The sequence below is a fragment of the Neurospora tetraspora genome (assembly GCF_033439725.1).
Source record: "Neurospora tetraspora strain CBS 560.94 chromosome Unknown B0H65scaffold_3, whole genome shotgun sequence".
Taxonomy (NCBI): Eukaryota; Fungi; Ascomycota; class Sordariomycetes; order Sordariales; family Sordariaceae; genus Neurospora; species Neurospora tetraspora.
In genome coordinates this window covers 334,046-360,730 of record NW_026944385.1, presented here as the reverse complement: position 1 = coordinate 360,730, position 26,685 = coordinate 334,046, and the positions used below count along the sequence as shown (strand labels likewise).

Sequence of the window (26,685 nt, the reverse complement as noted above, 5' to 3'; positions counted from 1 at the left end):
ACGACTTTGCTTTCTGGCTAGTGGAGGACTTTTGGTTGAAGGTTAGGCGTTGTGTTCCATGTTGGCGAGGAGATTACCACTTTGGTTCCTGTCCCAATAGACCGGTCCGGGATGTGGCGGAAAGTGGAGGGGCTGTTCGCGGCTTCAGGGGTTCGTTTGCCGGTATCCGGCCCAGCTCACGTTTGTTTTGGTTGATTTCAGGGGTGCCGTCAATTGCGGGGGAAGAGGGTTCGGAGGGGGTCAGTCCGCGTGTTTAGCGCCCCCTTAGGCTTTTTAAAGCGAATTCCATTCCATGTTTGGGATAGTCACCCTGAGAATGAGCCTTGGAAGTTGAAGCACCCCAACCCAGATTAGGGAGCTCCTTCGGAAGGGAGACATTGCCGTATGAACCCTTCTCCTTCACATTCGGCGGCAACATCAGTCACATAAAAAAAAAAAAAAAAACCAGCGTCGCATTCCACATGAAGGCTTCCAGGTTTGTTTCTGGACAGATATGGAGGCCTGAGAGAAAAAAAAAAAGGATTCACCAATCCCCACCCTTCCTAACCCCGGATCCTTTACCATTTTGTTACCGACATCAGCTGTATAAGCACAACATCATCAACACCACAACATCAACCCCATGGCCTCAACAGTAGGAGCAGCCGCTTCTCCTTTCATCAAAGCGGCTGTTCACCATGCTGTTAACGCCGTGGTCATCCATCTGGAGGGAAGGGCAGATAACGATACCAACACCAATGGCACCGCGAAGGTGATCCCAGAAGAAGATTATCACAGGTCTAGGGTCGCGCAAGTCAACTTTAGCTGCTGGTTCCTGACTGTCCTCGCGGCCTTGTTTTTGGGGTTGCGCATCTACTGCAAGAAGTATCGAGGACGTGGACTGTGGTGGGATGATCATGTTCTGATTATATCATGGGTATGTTGTCCTTCATCCTCATCAGCCAACCCCTTTCTACCCCCTTTCCCTTCCCTTCCCCTTCCCATTTAAAACAAAACCCCCCCGAAAAAGAGAAGAAAACACTAACAACCCCCAGATCTCCCTAACAACCTCCTCCGCCTTGATAACCTACTCCACAACCCTCGGCTTCGCCCTCCCCACTTCCCTCTTCAACCCCGACAACTCTATCCCAGTCCTAAACCACTACCTCCTCATAACCAACTTCGCAGGCACCTTCTCCATCCTCGCCGCTTTGTGGTCCAAAACCTCCTTCGCCATCACCGTCCTCCGCATCTCCCAAGACAGCTGGATCCGCTTCCTAATCTGGTTCATCATGATCTCCGTCAATTTAAGTCTAGGAGTAGCCGTGGCATTAACATGGGGCCAATGCGATCCGATCCCGAAAATCTGGCAGCCGTTTATAGCTGGCAAGTGCATGGACAAAGCTATTCAGATCCACTATAACATGTTCACGGCTGTCTATTCGGGCGCGATGGATATCGTCCTCGCTGTGTTGCCGTGGAAAATCATCTGGATTCTTGGTACCATGAACAAAAAAGAAAAATTCGGCGTCTTGGTCGCCATGTCCATGGGCGTCTTCGCTGGTGTGACCAGCATTATTAAGGCTACCGAACTCCCCGCCATCCGCGACTCGGACTTCACCTTTGCGAGCACGAACCTGGTCATTTTGGGCATCGCCGAGTCGGCGATTACCATCATGGCTGCGAGCATTCCGATTTTGAGGGCCTTGTTGAGGGAACATAGAGGTGGACCACGCCCGCCACCTCCTGCCGAATTCTACAATTTGGATAGTCTCGAGAATCAACAGAGCGATCAGATGTATGCCGGCACCAAACGGACGCAGGGGACGGGGAGGAGTAGTACGACTGTCACTACTAACCGGACGGGACGGAGTAAAAGGAGGGGCTCATTGTTTGGGAGTTTGAGTTTGACGAGGGGGAGCAGAAGCAGCAGCAATGGAAGAAACATGAAAGACGAGGAGGCTGGAAATGGACATGGACATGGACCTGTTGTGCATGTGCATCATGTTCATGCTGCTGAAACTGGCGGGCATGGTAATGGGAGGCCGGCGGTGATGATGAGGAGATTGAGTATCAGGTTGAGCAGTGCTTTCAGCGTTGGTTTTGGGACTGCGGGAGGGTTCGGAGGGGAAAGTGACACGGTGGTGCATCAACCAAGTGTCAGTGGTGAAAGCCATGGCGGTGTTGGTACGGTGGTGCATGTGGTTATGGACCCGCCACCGCCGGGAAAGATTGTGAAGGAGAGGGAGGTGACCATTGCATATGATCAGAGGTCACCAACCCCTCCGGATACGCAAAAAAGAATGTCGGAATGGCCTTCGTACCCAACCAAGGGCCAGGGGAGCGATGCCGACTTGGCAAATGTTCATGCTATGAGACCATGGGGTGATGATGATGATGATGGGACCAAGGAGTCAATGGGAAGGAGGTGATGTCAGCAAAAAGGTGGTTCGTTGTCAGCTTGGTGTTTGGGGTGTTCAACAGCGCTGTCTTTCCGTCATGTCACAGGATACCCGGTGTGATTTTACCATCTTGATTTTCAGTTATTGTTTACCATTACGATATCAATCAGAGATGTCCAAACGCTACTCCTTCAAATGATGTCGATGATATCAGTCCCTGTCGTCCTTATATACGTGTGGCCCAGTCTATGAACGACTCGCTTCCGTGTGCCTGCCTACAGGTATATCCGGTTATCCAAACAAATCTCAACGCACATACATCTAGTCTCCTATCCAAAATTCAAAAACTGACAAAAAAAAGTTTCAGACACCCGAGTCCACCTTATTATGACGAACCACCTTCCCCAGATCCGCCTTCCACTCATCACATCCACCGCGCAACTTATCCAACTTGTCATCATCCAGCATATTCTGCACCATCCCATTCCCGTCATCGATAACCATCTGCAACGCCAACCCCGCGCTGGCATGCCACGCAATGTGACAATGAACCAGCCACACACCGGGGTTATCCGGCTTGAACGCCACCGCCACGTACCCGCCCGCGGGCGCCATGATGGTATCGCGTCGCGGCGGGTTATCATAGTTCCACGTGTCTCGGGACGTGGCCGGGTCAAACGGTTGCTCGCTCTGGGCTAGCAGAACCACGTCCGATCCATGCCAGTGCATCGGGTGTGCCAGGCGCGGGATGATGTCCGGGTTTAAGGTGGTTTGGTTAGTCGAAGGCAATAGGGACCCGTCGATGACCATGTGGATGAAGTCAGAAGAGTTGGAAGAGTAAGGGAGCCGGACGACGTTGTCGTTCTTGCCTTGCCCGACGCTGGTGAGGTTGAGGAGCGAGGGGGTGCTGAAGTTGGCGAACATGGGATTGTGGAAGTTGATATCTCCTGATTCTTCAACTGCGGGGTCTAGACGGAGTAACCAATGGGTGTAGTTACCATACTTGACTTCAGATTTGGTCTGGTGAGCAGCGTAGAAGGTTGAAAGGGCAAGGTTGTTCAGCGGGGTCTTGGAGATGGACCAGGGAACGATGGGGCGGAGGGAGTCTTGCTCGGATATGCGGGCACACGAGTAATCTGCAATATTGTTTTCGGTTGATTCGGGAAGGGATAAGTACGTGGCGTTGGGGATGTCATAATGCAAGATGCCGGTCCGCGTGTCGAGGGGATCCGGACTCGTGCTGTCGGTGCTGTCGAAGTCTCCGTTACGAAACGTGTTGCAGCCATCCGCGGGCGTGGTGCGAATCCAGTAATTACCTGCAGCCGAAGGGTTTTCAAGGCCATGGATGATGATATCGTAACGTTGGCCTGTAGAATAGTTGTTTGTTAGTCTTTGATAGGGAGAGGAAAAAAAAAAAGGGGGACAACAAACCAATAGCGACAAGAAGCGAGTCAACAACCTTTGGCTTGACAGGCACTAGATCATTGGCAATAACCTCCATCGAGTGTCCGTCCACAGAAAAGATAAACGAGGTCCCTGTCGCCCCATTGATTAGTCGCAAACGGACCCTCTGCCCTGGAAGGATTTCAGTGATGGGGTACAACGATCGAATGTCTTGGCCATCGTAAGCAGACACCGCTGTTTTGTTTCTGCCAACACCATCCAACAAGATGTTGTCTGCCTTGGCTCCACGGACCTTCGGATCCTTCTCGTTTTCGAACTCTTCCATCGCCCACTTGTGCACCCAGTCCGTCATGAAGTGTGGCAATGGGTAGGAAACGTCGTAGGGGGCACTGGCTGGGCCATGGACTACGAGGGGCCCAAGGACGCCATCGGCGTACTGATGGAATTTGTTAGCTTCAACATGGGTTCTGGGAGTTGTCTGATCGGCAGGCTTACCTGCAAGGGGTAATGGCTATGATACCAGGTTGTCCCATACTGCAGCATAGTAAAGTTGTATGTCCACGTGGAACCCCTGGCAATAGGACACTGCGTCAGGGCCACGCCGTCCTGGTCGTTGTTGTAGTACTGACGAAGACCGTGCCAGTGAATGACGCTGCCTTCGTCGTCGAGGCTGTTGGTGACATGGACGATGACCGTGTCGCCCCAGCAGGCTTCGATCAAGGGCCCGGGATATGTGCCGTTGAAGAGACGGGCCTCTCGAGGCTTACCATCGGGGGCAATGGTGTGTTTGGCAATGTCGAGGTGATACTGAGTTGACTGTCAGACACAGGCCTACGTGTTGGTACCTCCGGAGAATAGGACTCAACGTACGTGTCTCTGAATTCCAATAGGAGCGTAGTTGTCATCTGTTTAGGTACAGGACCAAACGTCGCCGGGTCAGCATAAGCCGAGACAGAGTTTAGCATAGATGATAGAATGTGAAAGCGGCGCACTTACAGTCCGTTGTGACGGTGTATCCCTTTCGTTGAGTTGACTCGTTCGTTTGAGCTTGTCTTAACCAGCACCATCTACTATCTACCCCGCCGTTGCAACCTTCCCAGTCCTGCGAGTTTAACTCGGGATAATGACAGTAGAAGCCCTCGGTGGCACCTTCGGGATGAAAGTTGACATGGTTGCTTGTCTCGTCCCGTTTGAGGTCGTGCTCTGTGTACCGACGAGGCAAGCGGAGGTCTCGGTAGCTAGAGCTGTACGACTGACCGAAGTCAATAGCCAATATACGCTGGCAGAGGACAAGAACACAGAAAAGAGATCGGAATAGGTTCAGGCGGCAGGCCATGCTTAGTGGGTTTTGTGTATCGTAACGTGTTGACTGAAGTGCAGATATAGCTCAGATGGTAGGGAGATGGCGATGCGTGAGATCCAAGTTTCGGAACCAACGCTACGGATGATCGACCAGCATGGAGGTAAACAACAGAAGGCCGACAGAACAAGACGAACCCAAATAATGCAGAGATACAAAAACGATGACTTGCTGAGTAGAGACAGGGTGGTTAGAGATGCAGAGAAGACGGGAACTAAGAAGAGAGTTCTTCTCAAAACGGCTGATCACCAACACCTGCTTTATAGTTCAAGTCGTCCGCAGAGACGCTTACAAACGCATCGTCATTTTGTACAGGAAAGTTGCAAGAACGACGGCGAAACCTGATTGTCGTGGGGCTTCAGTATCAGTTCAACCCGATTCGGTGCCGCGGGTGCATAGTATTGGGGAGGACTCCTGCAGGAAGGGAGAAGAAGGTAAACCGAAACAAGACTCGGAGTCAGCGGCATCGGATTCCATGTCTTTCCCTTCGTATAGGTATATTCACCGGAATCCATGGAACCCCGACATGAACTTGCACCCTTTTCCTTGTTTTTTCTCTTCAAGACTCGGAGTCAGCGGCATCGGATTCCATGTCTTTCCCTTCGTATAGGTATATTCACCGGAATCCATGGAACCCCGACATGAACTTGCACCCTTTTCCTTGTTTTTTCTCTTCCGTCTCCGGCGATGTTGCTCCATCTCCATCTGCAATGCACTTTCCTCCAACATCACAAGCTCAGAACCAAACAATCACATGTTCAGACGGCCGTATCCAACAACCCGAGCCCCTCTTTATCCCACCAAGCAGCAGTCATACCTGCATGGGTTGCCCTCATGCCTTGCCTGCATATGTGCCTCTTCAGCACCAATCCTGAATATCCACTCTCAACCTCAACCCTCGTCACTTGTCCGCATCAGCCCTCGGCGCCTTAATCCATCGTGACAAAGAAAGGCGAAGTGTGTTCATGATCGGGTTGAATTGGATGCTTTCCAGGAAGACGAGGTTGAGGTCGGCCACGGCACCCAACCCACACATCGATCCTCTCCCCCCTCCCTCTCAACGACTAGTAGGCACAAACCATGACCGGCAGCCTCAACATACTTGACACCACAACAATATCCCCATCACCACTCCTCAACCCCATAATCTCCCCTTTACTTCCCAACTCCCGCATCCGCATCCGCCTCCGCCTCCCTCGCCGCCGCCAACACATCCCCCGCCGCCTTAACACTAATCATCATAGTCGGCACACTCGGGAAAAACCCCGGCACATTCGGAAACGCACTCGCATCCACGACCCTCAACCCTTCCGTCCCTCTGACCCTAAACTTGGAATCCAATACGGCCATCTCATCCCCCTCGGCACCAATCTGACAGCTCGAAGTCGCATGATGCGAGTAAGCCTGCGTCTTGAAAAACTCGGCCTGTTGCGCCTCCGAACAGGTGCTGTTGGATTCTGAGGAAGGGCAAGGATGGAGCTCGTTAAAAGGCAGGACCTCCTCCCCAGCCGCTTGCCAACTCTCTCGCAAAATGTTGGCGGCGGAGACGAGTTCAGAGAGATCTTCATCCCCGCCGTGTTCGAAGAAGCGGAAGTTTATCTCGGGCTTGTCTTGCGGGTCGGCTGACGTCAACCTAACGCTCCCGTCTTGAGAACGAGGCTTAACATGCACCATGGCACAACTAAACTGCTCAGCACCATAATAAGTCGGATAACCAGGCCAGAACCCCTCAAAGCTGAAGGCGCCGCACCAAGCGTAGATATTCCTCTTGGCCGTGGGCGCGTTGGGGGTGCGGAAGAGGATGGTGATCAGACCGGATTCGATGGGGACTTTGCCTAATCCGAGGACCGAACCTTCGTAGTTATCGGTAAGACCTTCGCCTACGCCGGGGGAGTCGACAACTACGGAAATGTTGAATTTTTGGAGCTCGGTGGCGGGACCGATGCCGGAGAGTTTCAAAAGTTGGGGCGTGTTGAAGACGCCGCCGGAGAGAATGACTTCGCGGTTGGCAAAGTATCGGTGGACCTTGGGAGCGGTGGTGCCGGGGATGTGTTTGGGGTCGGCGCGGTAGAGGGAGGAACCTTCCATTACTTCGATGCCGATTGCACGGGGTTTGGAACCCGTGGTGGTGTTGAACAAAACTTTGGTGGCGAGCGTGTTGAGTTTCACGGTTAAGGGATACTTGGCGGGGTCGGCGAGGGTGGCGCGGATGTAGTTGTTGGGACTGGCGCGCTTGCCGTTCTTGTCCGAGTGGGTGGCCATGTTGAAGAAGGAGGACATGGTGTCGCGGTTGGGAAAGTCGCCGAGGAGGTCGGTGTTGGCGAGGTCGGCTACTTGGGACGGGTCTTGGCCGGTCAGTTGGGCGAGACGCTTCATGATTTTGACGGCTGGGTTGCTGTCGTTTTTGGCCCAGGAGGGGTCGGTGTTGGAGATTGCCAGCCAGCCTAGTACCGTCGTCCTTTGTCAGTTCCTTTCCTTTGCAGTGTCAGACAGTCGCAACATACCATCATGACCATGCGTAGCATCATCAACACCCGCATACTCATTCCTCTCAATCCTCTTCAAATACTCCCTCATCTTCCCCGCCTCCCAACTCGCATCCCCCGTCAAATTCACAATCCGATTCCAATCATCATCCTCCGGCAGACTCGCCACTCCCGCATTATGCATCGCACACCCGCCCAACACCGCAGCACGCGGGTACTGAATCCCCAGCAACTTGGCGCCCTCGGGCGGGTCCAACCCGACGTAAAAGGTCCCGTCACCCGTGTCCCAGGTGGTGTGTTTGAACTTGAGGTCGCGCGCCGCATCGTCCGAGTGCTTGACCCAGAAGTCCCAGCGCGTGGTCTCGTCGTTGGCGGCCTCGTTGAAGTTCTGGATGTCCGCGTAGGTCGGGTTGTCCCATTGGTCGGTGCCGGCTTCGATTAGCAGGGTTGAGTAGCCGGCGCGGGCGAGCTCAGCCGAAAGGGGACCGCCACCGGGACCGGAGCCTACGACGATGTAGTCGTAGGTGGTGGTGGGGTCGGCGGCTGCTGCTAGAGCAGGGGCGAGGAGGAGGGAGAGGAAGGAGAAGCGCATGATGACAGGAAGAAAAGGGGCAGTTGATGGAAGGAAAGAGAGGAGTGTGCGAGACACTCAATGGTGAAAGGTTGGGAGGTGAAGATATATGCTTGATTGGATCTAGATGAATGCTACCTCGTTAACTGCAATACAGGACCCCAGGCAGCGGGTAAATCTCGTGGTCTGGTTCCGTTATAGTGAGAGGGGCTAGAGCCTGGTATATGTTTCCGAGATATTGCAACCACCGTCCATTCGCCTCCTCGGGTGTCCATCGTGTATGGCTAAAGTGTTGTGCTTTGACCGATGACAGACCCCTGAATCTCCCCCTACTACACGCAAATTCTTGAGGGTTTTTGTCGTGCACCGACCAATGGGCCGATTGACGATTGAGGAATCCATTTTGCGCTCGCCGAAAGAATATGATGGCGGTGGTCTCCTCGTAAGAAGTAATAATAAACCTTGGCGAACGTAGAAATGGCCTTAGATTGCGTCGTTTGAGAATGTTCGAATGAGGGGAAGTGGCAGTCAATGCGAGCCAAGCCCGGAATGTGACGCCGCACGGCACGGGAAGAGAGGTTGGACGAGCTCGGAACGGTATGTGGCTAGGCCGCAATAAGTCCGGGGGGCGAGATATGCGGTTGGTTCCTGGTCAAAACGGTCTGCAGTTGTTCCGTCTGCCGCGAGTGTAAGTAAAGTGTAAAGCCGGATGTCGTGTAACCTGGGGTAGGCCTCGGCGTTACTCGACCGTTGAAGCGAAGCGCTTGACGTGCCCTGGAGGGACGGTAGCATCAAGGGCACCACAGCCATGATGTCCCCTCCCCCATCGGTCTTCTTCCTTGTTATGGAGGGTGGCTGGAGTGAGCCAAGCCGATGATGGCACCAAGACCTCGGCCTTGGGACTTTCAGAGTCGAGTCTTTCCAACGCAAAGTTACTCTCCCTTCTCCAGCTCAGGCAAATAAACACCCTCAATCCGCCTCCTCAACACCCTCTCCGCCCCAGCAGCCTCCACCCTCCCCTCCGGCCCGCCTCTCATCATCTTCCCCACCAGATACATCAGTTTCCCTTGGGGATACGCCTTCATCTTCCCCTGCTTCCACCGCAAAAACTCTCCCAGCACCTTCTCCTCGCCCTGGATTATTTCGTCAGCCAGCTTCGCGTATTCCTCCTCTGGCAGCTCCTTGAACCATAAGCTGTGGGTGTCGATGTAGCTGGTGATTCCATCCTGGGGAATCTCACCGCGGTAAACGGCCCAGAGGAGGTCCTTGGCGACTTTGGCGGTGATGGTGCGGGAGTGGAGGTGGTGGAGGATGGCGGCGAGAGAGGAGGAGGGGACGAGGGGGGATTCGCCGAGGGGTGTCATGGCTAGGCCCTGGAGGAGATCTGGGTCTGAAGAGGAGGAGGAAGAGGAAGAAGCGGAGTCGGTGAGCTTGCCGAGTTCGTGGAGACACCAGTTTGCTGCCAGTGTTGCATGTTCCCCGCCTTCTGGGATGGCTTGCCCGTCAGCGGCGAGTCGTTCCTCAAAGGAGTCGAGGACATTGTAAAAGTATTGGATCCTGGCTCCGCCATCAAGCAGCATCAAGGCCAGCGCATCCTTCGCGCTGAGGTTATACCTCTCCATCAACTGATCCGCCTCCTGATCCGGCAAAACACCCATCGTCTCCCTCAACCTCTGCACCAACTCCTCCCCAATAACCACCGGCCCCAAATCCGGATCAGGCATATACCTATAATCCACCTCCCCTTCCTTCCCTCTCAACCGTCTCGTCTCCGTGCTGCCCAGACTCCACCCCCTCGTCTCCCCCTTCACTTCACCCCCGTCCTCCAGTAGCTTAATCTGCCTATCCCTCTCGGCAATGATCGCGTCCTCGACCGCCTTGAAACTACTCAAATTCTTGATCTCCGTCCTCTGTCCCAGTCCGCCCTCACCCGTCCTCCTAACAGAAACATTAACATCAGCCCTCAACCCGCCCTCCTCCAGCCCGCTCACGCACGCATCCACGCTCCCCAAAACCATCTGCACCTTCCTCACCAACGCCGCCGCCGTGGCCGGATGATGTATTTCGGGGAGGGTAATAATCTCAATCAGCGGAACCCCCACCCGATTAAAATCCAACCACTGCACTTGGATTTCCCCCGGCTGCGCCGTCGTCTTGGCCGTGTCCTGCTCCATCTGCACCTGTTTGATGCCCACTTTGATCTCGTCCCCATCCTCGGCGGCGATCCCGTCCCTCTGATACAAAGTGATGTACCCATCCCTGGCAAACGGCTCGTAAAACTGCGTGATCTGGTACCCCGCCGGCTGGTCCCAGTGGAAATAATGTTTCCTGTCGAACCTGGAAACGGGCTGGACGGCGCAGTTGAGAGCCAAAGCGGCGCGGACGGCGGGGATCAGAGTCGCCGACTGAAAGAGCGGTTGGGAGCCGGGCAGGGCGAGGTCGAAGGGGGCGACGTGGGTGTTGGGCGGCGTGGAGTTGGAGAGGGAGGTGACGACGGTTGCGGGGGAGAAGAGCTTGTGGGCCGTGTTGAGTTGGGCGTGGATCTCGATGCCGACGGTGAGCTCCCAGCCGGGGACGGTTTGGTTGTCGCTGCTCTTTTTCTTTTTGTGGCCGGACTTTTTGAGGGCTTTGGCTTGTTCTTTGAGTTGTTTTCGGAAGGGGGCGGCGGCGGGAGGGGGGGTGGTCGCGGTGGTCGCGGTGTTCGTTTCGGTGGTCAGGTAGCGGGCGTGTTGACGAGGCTGAAGCTGTCGCGATGGGAGAGCGTTGAGAGCTGCGCGCGCATTCTTGCCGGGAAGTACGCGGGCTCGAAGGCAGCCGGGAGAGGCGATGTGACCGGTCAGTAGGTATCTACTGAGCTCGACGGTGGGGATTCGAGGCATGGCGGGCGATATCGGCGTTGCGCCCTCGTGTTGTGACCAAAGGCTGGAGAAGAGGAATTGGGATGATAAATCGGGAATTTGGGAATTTGGCCGGACGATTGACGGCGCTCCCCTCAGGTGGTCATAGCTCCCGAACCGTTATCGTTATCGGCGTTCTCTTATCACTTACACGGGGGAATTGTCGGCTACAACCCTAACCCCATTTGCTCTCTTAGCAAAGGGGTCAGGGGACATAATGATTGAACACTCAACCATTGTGATGAGGATTGATGTGTTATTGTATTACCAGTTGTTTAAACAAGAACAAATGTTTGCGATGCTTCGAACTCCAGCTGGTGCTAACAAGATGCATCTAGAACGGTCTGACAAACGCTCTCCTCACGGACTCCCATTTGACTAAAGCCACTCCTCCATGACTCCGTGCACCAGACTCTTACCTTGTCACAAGTGTCCAAGACCAAAACTTCTTCCAACACTCCTCCTCCCACCCCATCAACAGTTCAACACTCCTCGTTTACTCGTCCTCCACCCCCTCCGGCCACTCACACTCCCACACCTCCTCACTATCCAATGTATCCATAACCTCAGCCAGCCCATCCACCCCGTCGCCCAGCTCCCTCACCACCTCCCCCCTCACCACCGCCCCCCTCACCACCGCCTCCCCCGGCCACGCACAAACCTTTCTCTGCCTCTTAACCCCACTAGCAGCATTCAACCCAGCCTTCCAACTCGTCGCAACCAACTGCTCCACCTCCCTTCCCTCCTCCACCCACTTCCTCAGCGCCACCAGCGCATCATGCTCCTCACTCCCCTCGAACCCAGGCACCGACCATAATCCCGAACCCATAACACCCGCTTGGAACGCCCCGCCAATGTTCCATGGCGCGTCCACACCCGCTGGACTCGCCCAGCAGTGCTGCAGCCCCGGGATCAAAAAGAGCTTGAAGAACTCGGTCGTGTTGCGCAGGTTCTCCATGGACCCGCCAAAAGAGCGGATGGTGCGGTTATAGTACAGTTGTGAGCCCTTGGTGGGGACGAGGCCGTCGGCTAAGCCGTGGTAGAGAATCACCTTGCCGCCGCGGGATTTGAAGGCGGAAATGTCGTATTTGTCTGCGGTTGCGCGGCCGGGGTCAATGCGCTCGGCGAGGTCGACGACCGAGTCGGAGTAGGAGGCGGTGTAGTTCCAGGTGGCGTTGTCGAACAGGAAGTTGCGCTGGTAGCCGACGCCGAAGGGGGAGGGGGTGCCGTTGGTGTTGCCGATTATGGTGAACCATTGGGCTTCGGAGCCGAGGGTGAGGCCGGGGTATATGAGCTCTCCTGTGGCTTCGTGGTAGTGAGAAGAGTAGACCTTTTCGAGGGTGTCGATTTGGGGTTGGGTCAGGCAGGATGCGGTTCCGTTGATGGGCGCGGTGTAGTTGGATGGGCAGAGGAGGAGGGAGGGGTTGAAGGTGCAGAGGTCGGGGCGGCTGATGATGCCGTCTTCGACGCCGTCGGCTAGGTCGCATTGGTGGACTACTTCGTCGGCGACGACTTGGAGTAGAGGCGTCGGGATGTAGTAGTCGGTTGTGTTGGGGAGGTTGTACAGCCCCAGTTGGGTGATGTAATTGTTTAGATGGGAAGTCCACCAGGCTGGAGCACCGACAAGCACGCCGTCGAAGGAGTCAGGGAATTCTTGGATCTCGCGGAGACCCTGGCGGCCGCCGGTGGAACAGCCACTGTAGTAGGAGTATGTGATGTCGCCGCCGCCATAGTAGGCGGCTGTGAGCTTCTTTCCGAGGACAACGGTTCCATGAAGGGCACGCCATCCCCAGTCGGCTTTCTTTTCAGGCTGTTTGAGGGCCCAAGATGTATCGGTTGCAGACCCGTTGTGGCCTAGGTCAGACGAGACGGTTGCCATGCCGTAATGTGTACCGGTGGCCCTGGAAGGAGACGGTTATCAGCTGCTGGTTCCTCCACGGAAAGCACAAATGTGGTATGACGGTTTCATAGTTGATTGCCATTATTGACAGGCAGTACTCGTAAGCCCTTCAGCAGAAGGGGAAGAGCCATGACAAAAAAAAAAAAAAAAAAAAAAAAAAAAAAAAAAAAACATCAGCACATACATGTCGAGCCAATTGATCCCCCCCGCAAACCCTCCATTCCCAACAGCAAGAAACCTTCCACTCCACTCCGTCGGTAGGAACAACCCGAACCGGTAGCTACTCGACGGCGAGCTTATCACGCTGATCGTTACGGCACATAGTGCAGGAAGGTCCGTTGGGTTAGTCGGATACGGAATATTTGCCTTTCCTTCGCCATGGCTGCCGCCCTCTAGAACAGCCGTGACGTTCTCGAGGCTTGCTTCGGGCGGCAGGATGCTGGTGAAGAAGGCCTTGTTGCAATTAGGTGGCGTTGGTATTGGTTCTGCCGGTGCTGTTGGAACTGGGGCCGCCGAGCTGGAGGTTGGTGGCGGGATATCACGTTCCCACCATCCTGATCTGCCGGGTACGGCAAGACCTTGGATGGCGATAGCGAGGGCAACGACGACTCCGGCAATAGAGGCTATTATACGTGTCATTATGCAAAGAAGTAAAGAGATCAATAACGGTCTTTTGTTGGGGAGATCATCAAGGAGAATCAGTAAGAGGATAATAAGGGGGGAAAAGTTTGTTCAGTCCCGTGTATAGAAGTTATTGACGATATTGACTGATGAAGTAGACCGGGTAGAGGACATGGGTACCCGTTCCGAATGTGGTAGACCGAACTTGGTACAGTAACGTCTACATGCAGTACGGCTCCTCGGGGTCCAAACAATGACATCGTGAAGACGGGTGGCCACTTGGTGTTCCCTCTATGAAGGAACTGTATGACTTACCAGCTGCAAAGACACCCACCGAGGGTATCCCAAATCTCGAAGTGGTATCGCGAGATTCGGTTGGCCGTGGACAGGCGTCCTGGGGTTCGTCTAGAGAGGTGAACCTTTCTCCCATGACTTGAAGTGGTCAATATACAGCGTAATCCGTGGCGGCTTCTTTTATGGTTTGTCATCAAGCTGGACGGTCGGGGTGGATGCCGACCTGCCCAAAGCGATGGGACTCCGGGAATCAGCAAGCTGACTAGCAGCGTGGCCATGTGGCGGGGAAGCAGCTCGAGGACAAGCTAATGAAGCAGAAATGGCAGATGCCGTCACTGGGCTGGTCATGCGGTTTTGACGATGAACCCCAACTACCAGCCTGACCCATTCTAGGTCCTTCAACTCCGCCTTCAACGTTGGGCTCGGTTGAAGAGGTTGAAAGGGAGCTAGCTCTGGCGACCTTGGGTTGGGTTGGAATGAAGCTGGATCCTTGAGCTGTGGAAGCTTGATACTACTCTTCCTGGAAAGGGAAGGTAACACAGCTTAACTCCTACGGCTCAACCAATATCTTGGGTCGTGCTAGACAGTTTTCCTGGTTGACGAGTGACGAGTGACGAGTGACGAGTGACGAGTGACGAGTGACGAGTGACCAGTGACGAGGAAGGTGAGGAAAACAAAGGTTACAGCTTCGAGCGGGGAACATTGGGGCTGTTTACTGCTACCAAGCAAGCAGTTACCGTATAGTCTCGCGCAACTCGTATTCCAGGACAGGCATAATCGTGCGGATTCTGTAGGTTTAAAGGATTGCCAGTTGCGTTTGGCTGCAAGTACGTGGCTGTAGAAGCAAATGGCAGAGCTATAACCCTGCGTTGCCGGACTGTCCTGGAATACGAGTTGTTCGAGATTATACGGTAGAGGTAGTTGGAGAAAGCTTACCGGCAGGTAGGAATTGGGGTACAGCTCGAGTCCGAGGTAAATTCGCTGCCACTGGTGCATGATCCCTCTCTGTCACCATACGTGCCCATTGTTGATCTGGTCCAGACTGGCGGTAACCTGAAGGGTGCCCCCCGCTTTCTACCGCGTGGTATCCCCATTCTTGCTTCATGTTCCGTTACTGAGGAAACCTGGAGTCTTTGTTAGTTTGGTGTTTGGGCCCCTTGGACCCCAAACCAGAACCCCATTCCTCCGAACCCCGACCGATCTCATGGAGGTTACTGTCTGCTTCTTGGACCTATCTCGCCGGGACTGCCATGTCTGAAAAGGATATCGCCCCTGTCCACGAGCTGTACGCTTGGGCGGATGAGTGAAGAGAACTCCACTTCCACGCTTAAATTGCTCTGGGGAAAATGAACCTTTGTATGCCGCTATGACTTGCTCCCAAAACTCGATTGTCATGTGCTGGTGGCATCTCAATTAACTGGTGACCATGACAATTGCTATCCAAAAAAAAAAACCGGATTACGACGTTCGAATGCTTACCTTGTCCATCAGCTGCGGGTGAATACGTAAAAAAAAAGCTTCCCTCTCAAAGTCTGAATAACCGGACCTCCTGTCCATTACTTTCGCGAAGCAGCCTTCGGTTCTTGTACCCATACCAGACACGGAGCCCAGCCGCTCCAGCCGCAACCATGAGAAGCATCCCCGCGTTGGTCCAGTGACCAGTGGGATATCCTCGAGCTGCCTCCTCTTTCTTGTAAATCCAAACACCGGGGATTTGGCCGATGCCACCCCCGACACTCACATTTATTGCAATAGCAAGGCCTACGGAAGCCGTACTGTAGACATTGGATGAGAGCCATCCCAGCATTGGGGGAACACAGGCAAACGAACCCGCCGATGCAAGGATGAGGCAACCGTATCTGTGTTGGTAGGCATCTACTGGTAGCGTGACCAACGCTATAAAGCCTACGGCACCAATGAGCGCAAATACGGCGCAGTGAATACCGCGGGCGTTGAAGCGGTCCGCCGACCACGAAACAACAATCTGTGTCACTGTAGGTATTTCTGTCAGTGGAGTGTCCCGTGGTACCCAGATATGCATGGACTAACCATAAGCTACCGCATAAGGTGGAACGCTCATCAACTGAGCCCGGAGATCTTTGTATCCCAGTCCGGCAGTGATGGATGGGGTGAACAACGACAGCGAGCTGAAGGGAACCGAGACTCCAAAATAGATGAGGTAGTGACCGTAGAGTCGCCAGTCGGAAAGCGTAGTTTTGGCGTCCTGCCACGTCATACTGCGATGATGTCTCTTGCTCCCTTCTACCTTGAGACGAGCTAGCGCAATTTCGCGTTCTCTTCCTTTGAGGTGTTCCTCTGGGTAGTCCGGTAGGAAAAAGAGGACAAAGAGTGACGAGAGGCAAGAGGGTGCGCCTTCGATGATGAAGAGCCAGCGCCAGGCAGATAGTCCGCTTGCGCCATTCATGTGGCCGATGCCGTATGCAATTGCGCCTCCGAAGGCACCGGCGAGCGTGGCGCTGGCGAGGATGGAGGCGACCCTGACACTCCGCTCGTCGGACTTGTACCAGAAGGTAAGGTAGTAGACCAACCTATCAACCGAGATGGTTAGCGCTTTGAGGTGGTTAAAGAGCCAAGTAGGAGTACCAACCCCGGGAAAAGACCGGCTTCAGAAGCACCAAGGATGAACCTCACGGCGGCCAGAGCGTGAAAGCTTTGAACACCACCGAGGCCCATAGTTATGGCACCCCATGAGAACATAAGGAATGCGATCCATCGCGAAGGTCGCAGCTTCTTGAGCAGAATGTTGGATGGGACCTCGAAAGTGGCGTATGCCACCAGGAAGACCATCAAGGCGATGTTGAACTGGTATTGGGTGGAATGGGTCTCGGTCTGCATATCATTGTGTGTCGACGAGTTGAGAATGCGGGCGTTGCCGATATTGGAACGGTCGAGATAGCAGAGGAAGTAGATGGCGGCGCAAAGGGGGAGAATGGTCAAGTCTTGTTTACGCAATAATGCTCGTTCCTCGGCTTGAGAATACTCGAATTCCGGGGTGAACTGGTAGAACTTGGCTCAGCATGTTGGAAGATAAGACAGCGTGCGATGGACCTGCTGACCTCGTTGTTCCTGCTAACTTGGACCCCGTCCAACTGCTTCTCCTTGTCTAGATCCGTTTCTTCGACCGAGTGAGCCATGGTGATTTCTCAAGCTTCTGATCTTGTAGACAACAAATGTTTTGATGTTCAGGATCGTGGTAAGGTTGTCGTGATCCGACGCTTGATGGGCTTGCTCACTGGTAAGGAGCGAGAAACCGACAGGGTGCATACCCTCGTGCCCTTCTGCGCCATTGCGAGCTTTTCAAAGTCCCATTGCCTAGCTCTAGCTTCTAGCGGAACATGATTGGATCGCTCGGTGAGACTTGTGTTTCTTCGAGATCAGATTGTGTCACCGTCAGGGTCCTCCGATGTCTCGAATCCCTGACGAGTAGCTATGGCAATCTGGAACCAGACAATATTGCGCCCTCAAGACTGATGCCAAGTTCCCATTCCTGCATATTGTTTAAGAGGGTATCGTGAACTGGAACAAATGGACGACCTGCCGCATCTGGAGCTTTGGGGGCTGGTACCTCTAAAGGTAGGTAAGAGATAAATGGGTGCGGGGGAATGAACTGGAGGAGTCGAAGGAGAGGGAGGGGAAGAACCAGAAAGTGTACCGGAGATGTACTTGGGAGGAGGAGGGCCGAGGTACCGTCAGTGCGGAGAGGCTGGATCGCTACAATTTCCTCTATCACTAACAATATCGTGTCCCAGTATAGGGCATCCTTCAATGACGTTTTTCAGGGGCTGAAAAAGGGTGTTAGAGGAGAAGTGAAGAAGTGCAGTTTCTGTATGGTTCCTTGGTTTGTCCCGGCATCATTCTGATGATGAAAAAAGAGAATGATAGTGTTCAGGTCACAGTCTATTCTGTTAAGGCCTTGAGTCTATCCCGAATCAGCATCGCTACGGTGGGGAAATGGACACTTTCTCCGCCCAGCATTGACCGGAAGAGGGAAGTCGCCAAGACGTTGCGAACATCTGGTCTCCTCAGACTCGAATGGCTTCCACTTCCTTTTCCAAGCGTCCAAATGACCTGGAGAATGGAAAGTGCAGAGTTTGCGGGTCATGCAGACGTTGAGATGCACCTTCCCGGTACGTATGTGCCGTGCTTCTGCTGCAACAGACTGCAGTTAATTTGATCCACCTCCCCACCCCAGCCTTCCTTCCCCAGTTGACCACCAACCGGAGAGCCAACTGCGACTTCAATCTCTGGTCGCCAACTCTGACTCGTCCATCTCAACATGGCAATATGGATGCGCATTCGGCAGTTGTAACACTGGTTCCCGAGCACCAACTGTCCAGGTTGGGTGTTCTTGATATTGCAACGTTGGATCCCGCCCATGGTCACTTCGACGCGCCAGCGAACCGCGACTGCCACGGATGGGCAACGTGATCATTGATGGTATATCCAATCCAATTATGGTATCCAGATACTAACAACATAAACATTACAGCTTCAGCGGACGAATTACCCTTGGCTTCTTTGGCCTTCGAAACGGATGCGCCTCGGTGTTCAGAACAAAGTCATCGAGACTGATGACATCCGGCGGCGAAAAGGCCAAGTAGAAATACTTGAGCGTCTCGGCTAACCAAAAGCTCTGCGAAACACCATGTCAGCTGTCATCCCAACACATCATCACCAGGAAAAGAAAAAGAACTCACCTCCATGTAGTCCTCCTTCGGCAGAGGATATTCGGCCTTGGTCACATCCAACACGGCCGCATTCGCAAACTCGGTTTCCGTCCCATTGCTCACGGCCTTGAACATATCCCACGCCGCCTCCTGGAACTCCTGCCTGCCCGTAATCCTCCACATAACAAAGACGCTCTCAATCGCCTCGGGCCGCAGGATATATCTTGGATCCTTGGCCGTCGTGAACCCCTTGGGCAGATGTTTCTTCCACTCGGGTCTCTTCTTCTTCTCCCTCTCCCACAACTCCTCATTCCACCGACAACCCGCATCATCCGTCGACTGACAAGGCACCATATTATACCTCTCGGGCATCATCCCCGTCGGCATCGCCCTGTAAGCGTAAACACACCCCTTCGTGATCTTAACCCCCTGACTCTCCACCCACTCCGGCCTCCTAAATAACTTCCCACTCAACCCATATATCCCTCCCACAAAACACCCCAAATGCTCGCTCTCCGGATTCAGCAACATCTCCTCCGTCCCATCCACCGTGACATCCGCCGTCCCAATCATCAACACGTCCTCATTCCCAGGCAACATCGGCCTAAAGAACAGCGCTTTATCCGCCGCCTCCAGAAACATTCTCGACATGCCCTCGTACCTCGCCTCCAGCCCCCCCGTAAGCGCATACATTTTGGGCAAATACTCATACAACGAATCCGCGCAACCAGCCACCCCAAACTGATTCCCATTCACCACATCCTGTCTCGCCATCGACACGTAGATAGGCCACAGCCCCGGAATCCGCGTGGAATTCTGCCCTTGCTCAAAGACGTCCATCACGCGTGACGCAGCATCGTAGTACTTCATGTCCCCCGTCACCTGGCTGAGGCGGGTCATTTCCAGCGTCAGCGTTCCCGGGCTTGCACTCACCACACTTGCCTCAACATCCAGCCCTTCTCCGGTCTTGGCTTGATCGAAGTTGATAAAATCCACCGGCATTCTGTGTTCGGTGTTAAACCCCGCGTATAACAGATCACCCAACTCTTTCGCTTTCGTCAGCAAAATCACCCTCCCACTCAAGTCATACGCCGCCAGCAACCCCCCCAAATACCGAATATTCGTCTCAAAAATATTCACCCTCCCATTTGAATTTCCTTCCTTGACAACCCCAAAATCGATCCCCGCCACGGCCGATACCGCTTCATCAAACTCTGACCGAAGGCCCATGATCCAGAGCGTATCCAGTGAATCAACCAGCGTGGCTGCCCAGCCCGAGAACTGGTCTTTATACCCGCCGGAGATGGGTAGTAAAGCGTCTTTCTTCCAGGCTAGTTCCCTGTAACTCTTCCAGTTTTTGACGAACACGTCTTTCACTGCCTTGCGCCGGGCTTCGCGCACTTTGCGAGCAGCTGGTGATTCCGGTCCAAAATGGTGCTGCACGGGGGGAAGGGAGACGGGGCGACCGATTGGTAATTGCCGGAGGGGTGACGGTGGGGGGTATTTGTAGTCGAGACTGCTCCAGTCGAAGGAGGTGTTTGAGACTAGTTTGGACTGGGAGGAGGAAGAGGAGGAAGAGGAGGGGAGGGGGGAGTTCATGTGGTGCTCTAGCCAGATGGATTCCGGTATGCCGCCGTGGTGGGGGTCATAGGGGCCGGACCCGGACCATGGTGCCGATGAGGATGTTGACGTGGAGGAGTGGAGGAAGTAAGCGAGGGTGAAGAGGATGAAGAGGGCGAGGAAGATGTGTCGACGGCGGGAGGGGCGGAGGTGGCGGGGGATGCTGGTGGAGGGGAAGCGCGCCATTGTTAGAGGTGGGTGATGTTGATGTTGATGTTGCCCGTGGTGTCGCCCGTGATGTTGCCTGTGGTGTCGCCCGGAGCGTAGAGGTATGTTTAGCAGGGCGTGATGCCGCTGGTCGCTGGATATCTCGCGATGACCATAGGTGAGTTTTTCTTGTCGTCCTCCTCTTTTGACTGTGATCTGTATTGTTTGCTATCCAAAGGGGTGTCAAGGAATGATAAGAGTCTAAAGAGTTCAATCACACAAAAGATACTGAAGGAAAACTGAAGTGAAAGTTGAGTAACAGATCAAAGAAGCCTTTGTCTCATCAATGATCACTTTGTCTCATCAATAATCACTTTTTGTCGACCCTTCAACCCCTTCAAGCTGATACAAACCCCCCTGAGCGCCCGCTCATTTACTCATTTCGTCTTAGTGGACGTGGTGCCGCCGCCGCCACATACTGTTTGGGCTTCCGATTGACCACTCAGCTGCTGTAGACAGGTTCCAAGCGCACAGTACTACGCTTATTTGCGGCATGTCTTACAGTGTGCCAAGGCGGGTAAATCTCGTGAAACGAGCTGTCGTTTCTTTGCGATGTAACCGTGGAAGACTGGCGAGAGATGGCGGTGGTGAGGGAAGAAAAGTTGGCGTAGGGCTGGGATGGGATGGGCTTGGCTGGGTTCTCGACAAGAATAGGACAGAAATGGTGGGCAAGAGGAAGAAGGGGGAGATGAGGATTTACTGTAGATCCCGGGGCCGGGGCTCAGGATTCAACGACCATCGTCTTTTGGAACGTCAAAACCCCACGTAAAAGACATCGAGACATTTGACTCATTAGTGTTCGATGGTACATACTCCATTGTTGACCGAATGCCCGCATGGATAAAAGCTGTCATGCTAAAGGTACTCATTCTTCAACTTCCTCAAGGCTCGCTAAAACAGCATGGCTTGCGTTGCAGCTAGCTGTCTTTCGAACCACCTTGAATGGCCTCAAGCTTCCATTCCAACTCCTGATTACCCAGTGCATCCATCTCCGTTTCGCCGTACATGACGCTCGCGATTCCACGCCTCACACAACTCCCATGCACACACAGCCCGGCTCTCCTCTCCCTCAGCTAACCAACCCTCTCCCATCGTTCCATCAAAGAGACTCAAAGCCCCCCGTCAAAACACCCCACAACCCCCGGCTTATCCTGCCCGTATTCCATCCCTTGCCCATCCAAATACCTCAACACCCCACACTCGGCCACCAGCTCAATCCTTGCACAATTACTCGGCAAACTAACCGTCCCATCCCCATTCGACTTGACAAACCGAACCGGGTACTGCGGCCGCGTGTAAACCGGATCGGTCTCGTTACACACGATAAACGTGCCATGTTGATACAGCTCCGGCGCCTCGCTATCCGTTACCGGCGAGCCGGGAGCAGTGGGTTCTTCAGCCTCGGGGGTGCCAGGACCGGCAGAGGAGATGAAAAGACGCGGGTGACCGGATGGTGAAGAGATGGAGATGGAGGGGGTGGATAGCCCGAAGAAGATGCCCAGATACAAAACGGAGGGGAAGTCGGAGTCGTAGATGCCGCCTAGACGGATGGAGAGCGGGAAGGGGTTGGAGTCGTCGAGGGAGATGCCGCCGGTGGAGTTTTGGTAGTAGATTTGGTGCGGGCTGGAACTGGATCTTTCGGCGATGGTGTTTGAAGAGGAACCGGAGGCAGTGGTGTTGGGTTTGGCGAGGACGGCGGTGCTTTGGCCGGCGCCGACGTGCACGCCGCGGAGGGACCAGTGGTTGATGTCGTCTAGGAAGAGGTTGCGGGCCATGTCGGGGTCGGTGAGGTTGGCGACGAGGGCGAAGCCGAGGGCAGTGGAGGTTGGAGGTTGTTGAGAGGTGGGGGAGGAGTCGTCTAGATGAAGAGGAGTGGCAGTTGTGAGGGCAAGGGCCGCGAGGGCGAGGAGGATTTTGGTGAGCATGGTGACTGACTGGTATACCTGTTTTCTGATATGCTGCTTTGTGGTATTGACGAAGGCAGTGTGAGGTGAGTGCAGATGATGGATATCCAGTCGAGTTGAACGAAACCCTTGGATTAAAGGTAGGAAGGGAGTTCTTGGTTTATATCATAATGATGTCCTCGCGATCCAGCTCTCCAGGTCGCAGTGCGACAGATATTGCGCCCGAAAGGGTCCAGGACATCACTCGAGGAAAGAATAACCGCTCCGACGGCAAGTCTCCCGTCGGATGGTTTCAAGTCGAGCCGCGAAGCTTTTCGTGGGCGGGACCGATGAGTATAAAAGTCCCCTACTTTGAAGCAATCCGAGCTGAAGAGAGAGCAATCGTGATGGTCGATGGAACCCCGGAAAAGATGCGTTCAGACATAGCTCCCGCTTCGCAGTTTCATTGGCGCAAAAGGCGCATCTGCGTAACGTTCTTGCCGTGGTGTTTTGGTCACCGAAGTCCATCTCCGGTTGCGGTTTAGATGAGATGGGGATTCGGGCATGACAAGACACTCGTTGCCGGGGTTTCGGGCGCGAAAGTACCTCGGTCATTGCCGCCCAAAATATTCCATCATCCTTCGGTCGCTTCTTGCGGTGGAGTTGTGGTACCTTGATAGTCGCATTTTGACATTTTGTCTCAAGTACTTTTTCCGTCTCGGAGATTTGGAAAGCGAGATGGAATTGAGATGTTGAGAGACGGGATGACAGCAAAGATGGGCGGGGTGTCGGGCAGCTGATTTCAACACTGACAGCTGGCCAATGTGCTGTCACGGCGACCGGGGCAGCCATTTACACACTAACAGCTCATCACGTTGAAAGCTTGAAATGCTGTTAGTAACTTGATGGGAGTCCAGATGTGGGGGCCGGATCCACTGATTGGACCAGCATTGCCGGCCGAGACAATAGCGCTAGCGTTCAACGTCGGTCGTCGATTCGCGCGCCTGAAGTTCGTCCAGCTCACTTGTGTTTGTTGATTCTCAAGTGTAACAAAACATCACCATCTGGGGCTGTTATGGTGAACACTTGGAGCGACATGATGCGATACCAATGACACATAGTACTTAGGCACACACGCGACAGCCATGGAACCTTCTCAACTTTCCACAATGGACTCCGATTCTGAACAGTCGCAACCAACAAGTCCAAGCCAGGACCCCGCCGCCGCCGAGACTCACCCGGAAGCCGACGCCGACAACGACGCCGACTCTCTCTTCGATGGCGAAACACCTGCATTCCAGTCTCAAACTCAGAGTCCCGCCCAAGTCCAACCTGGGGATCAAGGCAGTGATGACCAAGGGCCTGGCACTCAATCTCATTCTGAACCTTCGAGTCCCGCGCCTGAGACGCAAACACATGCTCAACCTGAAGGCCAGCCAGAGACTCAAAATGAAAGCCAAGAACACACTCAACCAGCTCGTTATGGTAGTTCATCTGATGAAAGTCGACCCCCGACTGGGAATATCTCAACCCCATCTTCAACAGGAGCTCATCCAAACGGTCATCCCAACACTAACACCACTGCTAACAACGGTCCTCCGCGCCCACCTCATACCAATCTTCATCCTCGGCCAGCACCAAGTCCTCACCCCAATGGCATCTTTGGACTTCTTGGCCCGCCACCCCCCGATCCAGGCCCAAAGCCCATGCCTCCAGCACCCGCTGTCCATGGACCCTTCACTTACGACAAAGACGGCTTCAAGGCCCTGGGCTTCAAGCGGGAGACGCCCTACAACCTCCACATGATTATGCGCGATCCCAATGCCGCCCCGCCCATCGAACCCGTCGCCAAAGCCTGGTTCCACGCCCAACTGATACACTACGGCATCCCCGTTCACCAGTCTCCCCTCCGCGCCGAGCCTCTTCCTGGGGACTTGTTCTTCGCTCTAGAGACGGCCCTACGCAGAGAAACCATCAAAGAAGGCAAGCTCCCGCCTGCTGACATTTCGACCATTGAGTACAACCTCAGGAGACAGTTCAAGGACATCTACAAACAGTACAAAGAGGCATTCAGGTACTGGGAACAGCAGACCTTTGCACGCTGCGCCACCCCCACCGACGAGATCAACTGCAGCCTCGACCTCTTCATGGCCAAGTATTTCCTCAAGGGCACCAAGGGCCGACCTGATCCCAGGAAAACACGGTACCCCATCATACTGCACAAACTAAACGACTACGACGGCACCCGCAGCGTTGTCAAAGCCGTTCCCGGATTGCGGTCCCACATGATGCCTCTCTGGTCCGTCATTTGCTGGGAGGAGTACGGCATCGAGAGGGCCATCGAGGAGGCCTTTGCCAGCATTGCAGCCTCCCATCCGTCCATAACCATCCATGTGCCTACCATGGAGGCCCATTTCCACATCGACTACTTCCTGTCCAAGTACTGGCTTACCGGCTTGTACGGACGCCCCATGCCCATGTTGACGCAGGAGCCCGTCGTCATCGAAGGATGGTTTGGAGGTCCCGATATCCGGAATATCCTGACACAGGCCGTCCTTCGCGTCCCGGACCTCCGTGTCTGGGCTTTCATCGGCAACGGCATCGACAAGACGGTTATCGGCTGGGGTGATAGGCCATTCCAAGTCATCGAGCACCTCCGAATCACATCCATGCACCAACAAGTCGCAAGCGCTGCGCCGCAAAGGGTGGAAATCCAAGGTAACCCTACCTGGGAATTGGCACTTCAACCTCACTTCCGCTTGTGTCAAGTAAAGGCCGACCTCTTACAGACGAACCCTCAGCAAGCATATGAGCCCTTCGAGATCGAAGAGCTGGTTGGCTCGTGGCTGGTCCAGTGTCCCGCCCTGGAAGATGGAGGATGGGGAGGACGCCCTGGCGAAATGACCATCGACATCCTCAACTGGCCTGTCGACAGCTACGGCCTCGTAGCTTCCATCAACCTCAAAGTCGCTCTAGGCACCATGATCCTCGCCAGATCGGAACGCTTGCTGGACGAACTGTCAGCCTACCTGCTCCACGACCCTGAGGTTCTGCCACATATACCCCATAAGAAGCGAAGACGAGGTGATGACTTCTTCGTGGAGTATCCGCGACGGAGATCCCCCTATGAGCCCATGCCTCCCCTGCGCATCTTCTTCGACTGGATCGGCCGGCGAACAGGAGAGTTTGACGTTGAACTAGACATGGATCCCGCAAACAGGAACAGAGGCTGGGTGGACATTGACATGAACAACAAAGTTTTCGGCAAGGGGTGGCTGAAGTACGTCAAGTTCTTTGGGAGGGACAACCCGGTGGCATTCTCGATGTACAAAATGATGGATCAACCCAGGAAGATGCCAGAGCAGTGGAGTAATTTCAGGCCTAAGCAGATGGAAGCACAGCTGCAGAGACAGATGGAAGAACAGCTGCAGAGGCCGATAGCGGAGCCGAAGGGGATCATGGTCACTTCCAAGATACCGCCACCGGCGTCGGACCACACGCTTCCACCACTACCACCGCCACGATCAGGGCCACCACCACCGCGCCCAGCGCCTCCACCGACGGACCTCCCTGGGTTTCAAAGAATACGACCAAGAGAACCTCCTCAGGGGATACAGATAGGAGTGCATACCATTCCGCCCAAGAAGCGAAGAGGACCGAGAAAGGGGTACAATAAAGCGCCGGCTGCTGATGTGGCTCAGCAGCAAGGAGGTAGGGAGCCCCGTGAGGGAGGCGATGGCCAAGAAGAGAGGGATACTTCCACCTCGACACCGATGGATGGTGAGGGGCATGAAGAGGAATATGGGTCTGAAGAGGACGAGGAGCAGGAGGAAGGGGAGCAGCGAAATGATGGGTCACGAGAGGATGTAGAGGAGGAAGGCGAGGCAGATGAAGGACAGGCACAGGAGCAGGGACAAGCAGAGGGGCAAAAAGAACAAGTGGAGGGACAAGAAGAGGAGGAGCCAGAGGAGGAGGATGCACAAGAGGAAGGTGAAGAGCAGGATGATGAAGAGGACCTTGAGACATATCAAACACCAGCGGAAGAGGCACCATCAGCACCAGACGCAAAGGAACAGCAAGGCTGCGGCGACGGACAACAAAAACAGCAGGAGGGACAAGAAGTGGAAGGTGAACACGACGAGGAGCAAGAGGATGACCAAGAGGAGGAGGAGGAGGAGCAGGAGGAGCAGGACGATCAGGAGGAACAAGGAGATGAGGAAGGGAAGGACGACCAACCACAGGAAGAGGAAGACGGACAACAAAAGCAACAGGGGTCGTCCGCTCCATAGAATGGCGCCATTGACTCTACGATCACTTTGTTTCGGTGGATTAGTTACGATGGGAAAAGCGCAAAGTTCACTCGAGCAACGTCT

General features: G+C 54.4%; 8 protein-coding genes across 8 annotated transcripts; 2 read left to right on the top strand and 6 right to left on the bottom strand.

Annotated features, from left to right (window-relative positions):
* Positions 1 to 602: 602 nt before the first annotated feature.
* On the top strand, positions 603 to 2,411 carry B0H65DRAFT_521413 (uncharacterized protein; the record flags this gene model as incomplete). Its single annotated transcript, XM_062828749.1, has 2 exons — positions 603 to 916; positions 1,035 to 2,411. The coding sequence occupies exons 1-2, from the start codon at positions 623 to 625 to the stop codon at positions 2,409 to 2,411; spliced, it is 1,671 nt and encodes a 556-aa protein (XP_062682490.1). The 5' UTR covers positions 603 to 622.
* A 99-nt stretch (positions 2,412 to 2,510) lies between these two features.
* B0H65DRAFT_570192 (multicopper oxidase-domain-containing protein) lies at positions 2,511 to 5,231 on the bottom strand. The gene is made up of 5 exons (XM_062830438.1): positions 4,782 to 5,231; positions 4,656 to 4,690; positions 4,281 to 4,592; positions 3,813 to 4,221; positions 2,511 to 3,748 (listed from the first exon to the last, which is right to left on the bottom strand). Exons 1-5 carry the CDS (start codon positions 5,119 to 5,121, stop codon positions 2,745 to 2,747), a joined length of 2,100 nt encoding a protein of 699 aa, XP_062682489.1. The 5' UTR covers positions 5,122 to 5,231; the 3' UTR covers positions 2,511 to 2,744.
* A 796-nt stretch (positions 5,232 to 6,027) lies between these two features.
* On the bottom strand, positions 6,028 to 8,317 carry B0H65DRAFT_148339 (uncharacterized protein). Its single transcript, XM_062821037.1, has 2 exons — positions 7,650 to 8,317; positions 6,028 to 7,589 (listed from the first exon to the last, which is right to left on the bottom strand). Exons 1-2 carry the CDS (start codon positions 8,221 to 8,223, stop codon positions 6,301 to 6,303), a joined length of 1,863 nt encoding a protein of 620 aa, XP_062682488.1. The 5' UTR covers positions 8,224 to 8,317; the 3' UTR covers positions 6,028 to 6,300.
* An 817-nt stretch (positions 8,318 to 9,134) lies between these two features.
* B0H65DRAFT_423582 (GatB/GatE catalytic domain-containing protein) lies at positions 9,135 to 13,638 on the bottom strand (the record flags this gene model as incomplete). The annotated part of the gene is made up of 3 exons (XM_062824468.1): positions 9,135 to 11,052; positions 11,753 to 13,000; positions 13,184 to 13,638. 3 exons carry the CDS (start codon positions 13,636 to 13,638, stop codon positions 9,135 to 9,137), a joined length of 3,621 nt encoding a protein of 1,206 aa, XP_062682487.1.
* A 1,749-nt stretch (positions 13,639 to 15,387) lies between these two features.
* On the bottom strand, positions 15,388 to 17,503 carry B0H65DRAFT_490447 (major facilitator superfamily domain-containing protein). Its single transcript, XM_062827730.1, has 4 exons — positions 16,992 to 17,503; positions 16,523 to 16,932; positions 15,964 to 16,463; positions 15,388 to 15,906 (listed from the first exon to the last, which is right to left on the bottom strand). The coding sequence occupies exons 1-4, from the start codon at positions 17,067 to 17,069 to the stop codon at positions 15,440 to 15,442; spliced, it is 1,455 nt and encodes a 484-aa protein (XP_062682486.1). The 5' UTR covers positions 17,070 to 17,503; the 3' UTR covers positions 15,388 to 15,439.
* An 841-nt stretch (positions 17,504 to 18,344) lies between these two features.
* Positions 18,345 to 20,762, bottom strand: B0H65DRAFT_148320 (glycoside hydrolase). Its single transcript, XM_062821036.1, has 2 exons — positions 18,633 to 20,762; positions 18,345 to 18,568 (listed from the first exon to the last, which is right to left on the bottom strand). Exons 1-2 carry the CDS (start codon positions 20,406 to 20,408, stop codon positions 18,419 to 18,421), a joined length of 1,926 nt encoding a protein of 641 aa, XP_062682485.1. The 5' UTR covers positions 20,409 to 20,762; the 3' UTR covers positions 18,345 to 18,418.
* A 682-nt stretch (positions 20,763 to 21,444) lies between these two features.
* B0H65DRAFT_148308 (uncharacterized protein) lies at positions 21,445 to 22,463 on the bottom strand. Its single transcript, XM_062821035.1, has one exon. The coding sequence runs from the start codon at positions 22,352 to 22,354 to the stop codon at positions 21,539 to 21,541; it is 816 nt and encodes a 271-aa protein (XP_062682484.1). The 5' UTR covers positions 22,355 to 22,463; the 3' UTR covers positions 21,445 to 21,538.
* Positions 22,464 to 23,481: 1,018 nt separating this feature from the next.
* B0H65DRAFT_441041 (uncharacterized protein) lies at positions 23,482 to 26,601 on the top strand (the record flags this gene model as incomplete). Its single annotated transcript, XM_062825498.1, has 1 exon — positions 23,482 to 26,601. One exon carries the CDS (start codon positions 23,482 to 23,484, stop codon positions 26,599 to 26,601), a length of 3,120 nt encoding a protein of 1,039 aa, XP_062682483.1.
* Between the last annotated feature and the right edge of the window lie 84 nt (positions 26,602 to 26,685).

Excerpts from the sequence above, each read along its gene's own strand:
- B0H65DRAFT_148339 (XM_062821037.1), bottom strand. The coding sequence starts at position 8,223 with ATGCGCTTCTCCTTCCTCTCCCTCCTCCTCGCCCCTGCTCTAGCAGCA. Across the intron at positions 7,590-7,649 it reads TGCTACGCATGGTCATGATG|GCTGGCTGGCAATCTCCAAC; the intron begins GTATGTTGCGAC and ends CGACGGTACTAG.
- B0H65DRAFT_148320 (XM_062821036.1), bottom strand. The coding sequence starts at position 20,408 with ATGGCGCGCTTCCCCTCCACCAGCATCCCCCGCCACCTCCGCCCCTCC. Across the intron at positions 18,569-18,632 it reads CGAAGGAGGACTACATGGAG|AGCTTTTGGTTAGCCGAGAC; the intron begins GTGAGTTCTTTT and ends GGTGTTTCGCAG.
- B0H65DRAFT_570192 (XM_062830438.1), bottom strand. The coding sequence starts at position 5,121 with ATGGCCTGCCGCCTGAACCTATTCCGATCTCTTTTCTGTGTTCTTGTC. Across the intron at positions 4,691-4,781 it reads ATACACCGTCACAACGGACT|ATGACAACTACGCTCCTATT; the intron begins GTAAGTGCGCCG and ends GTACCTAAACAG. Across the intron at positions 4,222-4,280 it reads ATAGCCATTACCCCTTGCAG|TACGCCGATGGCGTCCTTGG; the intron begins GTAAGCCTGCCG and ends AAATTCCATCAG.
- B0H65DRAFT_490447 (XM_062827730.1), bottom strand. The coding sequence starts at position 17,069 with ATGGCTCACTCGGTCGAAGAAACGGATCTAGACAAGGAGAAGCAGTTG. Across the intron at positions 16,933-16,991 it reads AAGTTAGCAGGAACAACGAG|TTCACCCCGGAATTCGAGTA; the intron begins GTCAGCAGGTCC and ends AAGTTCTACCAG. Across the intron at positions 16,464-16,522 it reads GAAGCCGGTCTTTTCCCGGG|GTTGGTCTACTACCTTACCT; the intron begins GTTGGTACTCCT and ends CTCGGTTGATAG.
- B0H65DRAFT_148308 (XM_062821035.1), bottom strand. The coding sequence starts at position 22,354 with ATGCTCACCAAAATCCTCCTCGCCCTCGCGGCCCTTGCCCTCACAACT.